The following is a 7,769-nucleotide window of genomic DNA, read 5'->3' as shown; positions in this document are numbered from 1 at the left end:
ATCAGCGATACCACTCAGTATGGGCACAACAAATAAACGAGACTTGAATAGTGTTAGAAAGAATATTGTTGGAGATATGATACAAGATGAGTACTATCATTTTAAATTTGGTACATGAGTATACGATTTATTAAAAACAATGTGTTTCCCAAACTCAGCAAGGGGCAATTGCCCTCTGCCTTCCCTAAATAACGCCTCTGTACAAGATGGATTAAAGGATTAAATATCGTTTAACTAGTTTATACTCTGACGAGAAAGGTTGGCAAATACTAAAAATTAACAAAATAACACTGTAAGCATATAATAATATTTTTTCTACTGAAATTTTAATATTTACAAAACATTTTTGTAGTTATCTTTGTGTAACATGTCCATTAATGTAGTAAACAATTACTCATAAGGACTTTATTGCATTCCAAAACATGTCTATACAATGTAATGCAAAACATCAGTTCTATTAATTGAAACTTATGCGGTACATAAATAATGCACTTGTTCTTCATACCATAATGGCAAAATCTTGTTAACAGTAAACGGGCAAAATAAAAGATCACTGAAAAACACTAAACGAGGAAACAAATAGATAGCACACGTAAAAAAGAATACGTAAAACAAGATATTAGAAGTTAAAATCATATTTTTTTTTTTACAAACATGAAAAACAAAAATGAAGCAAAAAAATTCATGTATATTACGTGAAACAGCGAAATGCTTTTAAATATTTACATGATGAGAATGTAAGGAGAAAACTTGATAAAAACGTTTTACAATAACCTATTCATTGTTTTATAATGATTTTTTAAAAGCACAATTAAAATTATGATAATGACAAAAGTTGTGTGAAAATTTGTTGTGAAAACAAAAAAATATTTTTTAAATTAATATTCTATTTCTTTCTTTTTTTTCAAAAATTGTTTTTCTCATGAATACATTGGTTGTACATTTTGTTATATTTTAGCTTCATCTACAGTATATTTCAATATTTCAATTCCATTTTTTTTATCCTCAATTGCCGAAGAAAATATGTTTTCCAACAACGCAATTAATGATTTCAGTGGCAACTTTTTGCATAACTTTTTTTGCAAAAATATAACATTTGAATCCCATATTGTTAGCAAAATAAATAATTAAATTTTCCTTATTTATGGTAAAAGAATCTGAGAAATTAATAATTAAAACTTGTTTGTAATTTCCTCGATGTTCTAATTTTATTAAACCTTGCTCTTCTTTCTTTTACCATTATTTACATGTCCTGTTTCCATTGTTAATGAAAGTGCAATAATATATATATACACATTAGTCGTTTTTGCAATAGTATTAGCTAAACAATAAACAAATATGGCTGCCATAATTGTTACGTTGGTCTGTTAAAATACGATGTTTGTTATCATTAAGTTACGTTCTCCAATCACTATGGGCGCCCGAACAGAAACAATTTAAATTTCTTAAAATTTTCTTAATACAAATAACAAATACCGAATGTAATATAGCCACCAAGAAGATACCCCCCCCTAGAAAACTTTCTTCGGGCGCCCATGATTATCACCTATTATGAAGTATCTCTTTCGACGAGAAAAAAATATATATATGAGTCAAGGAAATCCAATAAATCAAGATGTGTAGGCAAAGTATTAAAGAAACAACTTCCGTTACTACGAGATTTGTTTTAGTCGTAAACTAACACTCTAAAAAATAATGAAAAACAAAGTCTCAAATGTTTTTTCTCTCATCCAGCGATAATAAATATCCAACAAAACAATATCGAGCTTTGTCAGTATTGTCTTGTTACATTTTTTTTTCTCTAACCCAGCGATAATAAATCTCAAACAAAACAATATAATACCAGGTTTTTATCAGTTTTGTTTTGTTACGTAGTTTTTGTTCTCTTATCCAGTGATAATAAATCTCAAACGAAACAATATAATACCGTGTTTTTATCAATATTGTCTTGTTACGTATTTTTTTGTTCTGTTATCCAGTGATAATAAATCTCAAACAAAACAATATAATACGGGGTTTTATCAGTATTGTCTTGTTACAGTGTTTAACTGGTAATATAGTAAGTAAATCATTCACCAACCTATCTTTATTCTAGATTAGTCTCTTTTCCTTTATCTCATTCCAGTGTTTGTTAAGCGATTAAAAAATGCCCACTCGCCAAGGAAACAATGTAAAGTTGAGCTTTTAAGGGTTGTTTTGTTCCTGTCTCTTCTCGTTATTACGAGTTTTGTTTGTTTATTTGTTTAATAGGGAATTTTGACGAAAGAGTTGAGGGTCTGAATTCCTTCATAGTCTGCATACGTTGCCCAGTACGTGATGTTGAAGATGACAAATGCTATGGGAAACAGTATGCGAGAAACAACGTCGATCTTCTGGCCGGCGGTTGGGAACTGTGAAAGCCACTGTTTCACAAGGTTAGGGGGAATGTCGTCATCTCCGGCTTTCACATCCTGTTCTATTTTGGAGTCGCTCCCGTCCGTTTCTACCAAAGGTTTCTGGAAATAATAATAATAATAAAAAAACACGAATACGTATGTGTCAACAAGTATCAAGAAACATGCGAGACAAATTAATATATTCCTCAACCTAACAATAATGTAAAATGTACAGGGACTGATTAGCTTTTTGTTGGGTTCAAAATAGGTCATGACTCCGACATAAGGCTTTCTAGGTCAAAGTTATCAAGGTGCTCTTAGTTCCAGGTGCTTCTAAATTACTTCACAATAAAGACATAACACTAAAACAATCTGTAATCCTACCAGGAATTGAACCCAGAGCCATATGTATTCATAATTTAACTTTGTACAGGAGCTTAATTCCGATTTTGGTAGAAATGTGTAAGGAAAAAATTTTAGTATTAAACGGAGAGACAAAAGAGAATGGTGGTTCAATATAAGAAACAACAAATAACAGGCAAATTATTAGGTACCAAAGGGAGAGGATAATATCGTGGAAAATAAAAATGTAATGAGACAAATGTCCTATCCTGTCACTACCAATTTTTCTTGTTTATTTCTATCTTTTCATATCAATTTCTTTTCATTTATTTCTATCTTTTCACTATCAATTTCCTCTCGTTTATTTCTATCCTTTCACTATCAATTTCCTCTCGTTTATTTCTATCTTTCAATATCGATTCCTGGTTTACTTCTGTCTTTTTACTATCAATTTCTTCTCTTTTATTTCTATCTTATTTGCAATTTTCGTAAATTATTAATGGATCTGTAATACGAGATAGTAGTATTCGGTACAACTTAATAGTACTGAGTACGTAGGGAATTATTCTTCCGATTTTCTTTGAAATGAACTGAATTTTAATGGTTTGGTTTGTACTGACTTGTTCTCCAGGAATAGCTAAATGGCCGTTCCTTTTCTCAATTGAATTTGCATTCTTTATATAAATTTAATACTATTAAAGCTATTGTTTGGTTATTAAGGATGTAACTAAATTTAATTTTCACAAAGTAAGGGACATTTTAATATATTTTAAGGACAAATTATAACAATTGAAATGCAAATTCATTCCAAACTAGACTAGAAAATAATTCCCCATATAAAACAATGTGCTAAAAGAGATGGATTGAGTACACAATATCAATAACGTTGTAGAGATGTAATTATATTCTCTGAAATATATCAAAATGCAAATAAAGACAATCGAATTCTTACACATACTTCTCCTTTTTTTAAGAACACATTTTTCGGTTTTCCAGGAGAAAACTTTCTACACACTATAAACAATAGTTAGTGACATTTCAGTAAACTTCTATCCAGTATATCGTACATGCTGGGTATTGCAATTGCTGATATTAATAACTTCCTCCCTAGTCTAAGGCTGATACTGAAAGTCTCGGGTTCGATTCCCGGTAGAAGAGTATGGAACACACTACAAGGGTTTTGATTAAGCTTTAAACTATTGGTCTCGTCCACATATAACCACTCTGCTGCCCCAAGGACATATTAATGAATCGATCAAGCAGTGACGGTTTATGAGGTAAGTCCTATCGTCTAAAACCACAATTTTATCGTTATAGCTTAAGCAAAGAAAGATGACATATTGTCCTAATTTACTGTATACAAGCATTAGACACTAGCTGAGGTTTCTGCTCTTAGCTTGTAGCAACAAAATTCTAATATCACCAGACGTGACCTCCCTCACAGGCCGTCACTAGATTACGTAACGCAGATACAGAAAGATGTTTGAGACACTACCTCTCAAATCTCGTGTTAGCCTGTCTAAAGAAAATTTCAAAATAGTTCCCAGATCTTACAAGCACGTTAGTCTTCTAAGGAACACGCAGTAGCCGAGTGCGCAGCACAGAAACAGAAAAACAAACGGAAAATGGCTTTTGGACATTTCCACTAATCACGCTGCCCTCAATTCTGGGCAAAACCTATTTCTAGTTCCAAGGTCCCGCATGTTCTTTGTTATTCTACTAGAAACAAGCAGATATCGAATATGTTAGTTCCTGGCACGTGGCAAGTGCGAGATAATCTGCCAGGATACTGAAATAAATAAATAAACGAAGAAACTGCAACTAATAGCATTAGCAAGTTTGATGGACAAAATTCAGTAAGCTGAGAAGACCATTCCACCTCTAGATTCTCACATCTGGAAAAACTGCGATGCGTAACTAAAGGCCGAACAACGAAGGGCAGAAAACTAGATGCCCTATTGATGGTATTTCAAGTTGGACATGAATGGGAATTGTTTCACCCAGCACTGGAACGATTACGCACTTTTACACGAATTTAGATTGTAAATTACAAACTATAGGCAAATGCATACCAATCGGAAGTGGCTCATTATGGAATCAGGGCTCGTGTGAGCTCATGTTCACTATACTCGACGAGGTTCGAGCTCACTAACCTTAGTGACGCTCACGCTATCTCGAGCTCACACTCACTCGATTTCAGGCTCGCTCTCTCAATGGAACTTGCACTAACTCCATATTGTGCTCATAAAGTTCATTGGCCTCGCGCTCACTATTCTCAATGGAACTTGTACTAATTCGATTTCGCGTTCATGAACCTCATTGGGCTCGTGCTCACTATTCTTAATGTGACCTTTTGCACTAACTCGACTTCGCGCTCATAAACCTCATTGGGCTCGCAATCGCAAATCTCATGGGGTTCATACTCACTATTCTCAATGGAACTTCTTGCAGTAATACTATTTCGCGTTCATAAATCTTATTGGGCTCGCGGTCACTGTTCTCAATGCACTAACTCGATTCCAAGTTCATAACTTTCACTGGGCTTGCGCTCATTAAGGGTTCAGGTTCACTGTTCTCAATGAGACTTGCACCAATTCGATATCGCGCTCATAAATCTCATTGGGCTCATGCTCACTATTCTTAATGGGACTTGCAAAAATTCGATATCGCGCTCATAAATCTCATTGAGTTCGCGCTCACTAAGGGCCCGGGCGCACATTATTCTCAATGGATCTTGCACGTGGACTCGAGTTCTGATTCTTTATTCACTGACAGGACTCGTGTTAACAGGGACTGAAGTTCATTTATTGAGCTTAGATCCGAGCTCGCAGGTTTGGAAATCTGTGTTTGCAATGGAAATTTGCTTGGATGTTTGTACACGTTATGTCACAAACCTTTGCTCCAACAATCTTCGGTGAATCGAAATATAAGTTTCGGTAAAATATTGGATTGGATTTATTTGTATTTACGCCTTCTGTCAGCAGCGAGGCTATACAGGAGCGATACCTACTGTTTAAAGTGGAACCAGAACTACTGTAAAGCTTTCAATATCGTTCCACCATATCTAGTGCACCAAAGACATTTGGTAAAAGTGAAGTAGTTAAAAGGACATGAAGTATAATATTGCGGGGACGACAATCGAATAGTAAAAAGAACAGCTACTTACCATTGCAACAGTGTTATTGCCGTCTTCAACCTCAATACCACGATTCCTATTCTTCTGATTGGTGTTACTCTTCTTACCGCTCACAAGAATCACTACCACGGCTTCCACGAGAGAAGCGAAGACGAAAAGTAGCATCCAGTTGGACCACGAGTCGATGGCCTTGGCATCTCCGGACGCAGGCGACGCGGCAGTCACTCGCGAGCTTTCAAACACTGTCGACAAGAACACGATAACAGCAATGATGATGCGAGTGCTGGTTGCATGGTATTCCAACCAGAACACGATCCAAGATACGATGGCCAATAGTCCCAGAGGAAGATATAAATGGAATAGGTAGTTCTTCACTACGCGCTTGAAGAGGAAATCTGCTCGAAGACAGCTGTACTCTCCTAGAAATAGAAGAAAAAGATAATCGTATTATTAAGGTCTCCTATGTAGACTGGTGTAAAAAGAAAAACTTGAAAACCATCTCAGTTTCAAAAGCTTTAATTAGTAGCATATTTTGACACTAATCTTACACTAAAGACTTCGAAAAATCGAAGATTTTGCAGTGGTGTTATGTTAGTCTCTCAAGGAAAAGTTTATTACATATCTTTTCAAAGGTAAGAAACATCCATTTTTAAAAGAACTTTCAAACAATGAAGATATCACAGAATGTTAAATGATAGTACTTACACAAAGGGAAAAAACATATGTGGCGTACGTATAAACGTAGGTTACATATGTAAATCCTGTAGTTTTTAGACTTAACGTAACGACTATGTGTAACATCCTACAGCAAACGTATAACTAAAAACACATAATACTTTCCGTATAAGTGTTCCATCTATAAGTACTTTCCGTATAAGTGTTCCATCTATAAGTACTTTCCGTATAAGTGTTCCATTTATAAGTACTTTCCGTATAAGTGTTCCATCTATAAGTACTTTCCGTATAAGTGTTCCATTTACACGTACTTTCCGTATGAAATAAAGAACAGTAAGGATCTCACACGCAGTTGAGTGTATATAACGTTGACATATGTAACATACGTATACGTATATAATGTACGGAAGACTGTTAGATGTCAGACATCCTGCGTACTAAGCAGGTAAAAGGCAGTACTAGTGTAGTATATGGATAACGTATGCTCCGAACAGATTTCCTTTGTAAACATATGGATATCGTATATTTGTACAACATATCGCTGTCCGGATAACGGATTTTTCTGTGTACTACAGATTTCAAAAACTGGGGGTAACACAGTGGTAGAGCGTTCATCTTTGGTACATGAAGTCCTTGTTACGATTCCAGCTCGCGGCAAGTAAGCTTTGTGGTGAAGAAACAACATGTGCGTGGGTTTTCTCGGGGTTCTGCCGTTTCCTCCCACTTTCTTCATTCCGCCATTTCATTCATTTCTCATCATCACCAGCCTCTTTAGCCTAGCTGGCATAATCGTGGGTTGTAAAACTTGAACATTTCATTTTATTTCATTTCGAATTACAAAAATTGTGATTCTTTGTTGTACATCATTATGCAACAACGAGGTCATCAAGGACAAGAACCTTGACATCTGAAATACTACTAAGGTATCAATCTGCCATTGTTTTACGCAGAATTCGAGTTTGCGATCTTACGCAGTCTAGTGGCGAATCTTCTAACCGTTAGGCTTCGTAGAAACCTGATATTAATTTTAGTATCTACTACCATATATTATCCGCTCCGCTGGGTTGCAATAAATAATTTAAATGCACATCTTTGTATGTCACCGTTCATCTTAACGACCCCCAAAAAATGTGGATTCAGCACTAATATCGGTCATTTTCGATAATTTTTACATATCTTTTCCTCTCCCTCCTCCAAGTTGCGGGGTTGAATTTGGATTTAAACGGAATCGAAAGTATCAT

At 35.1% G+C, this 7,769-nt stretch overlaps 1 protein-coding gene across 3 annotated transcripts in view; it reads right to left on the bottom strand.

Moving 5' to 3' along the window:
• Positions 1-390: 390 nt before the first annotated feature.
• Positions 391-7,769, bottom strand: part of LOC145671258 (glutamate-gated chloride channel-like) — a 186,589-nt gene continuing 179,210 nt past the window's right edge. For all 3 annotated transcript variants that reach the window (XM_081740201.1, XM_081740191.1, XM_081740181.1), the window contains exons 8-9: positions 5,884-6,272; positions 391-2,495 (exon numbers count right to left, since the gene is read on the bottom strand). In XM_081740201.1, the coding sequence (XP_081596327.1) occupies positions 2,244-2,495; positions 5,884-6,272 (641 nt within the window). In that variant the 3' untranslated portion in view covers positions 391-2,243. The remainder of the gene's footprint in view (positions 2,496-5,883; positions 6,273-7,769) is intronic.

The sequence above is a fragment of the Thermobia domestica genome, chromosome 2 (genome assembly GCF_964235325.1).
Source record: "Thermobia domestica chromosome 2, izTheDome1.hap1.1, whole genome shotgun sequence".
Taxonomy (NCBI): domain Eukaryota; kingdom Metazoa; phylum Arthropoda; class Insecta; order Zygentoma; family Lepismatidae; genus Thermobia; species Thermobia domestica.
The sequence above is the reverse complement of the archived record's forward strand: the minus strand, read 5'-3'. Positions and strand labels throughout refer to the sequence as shown.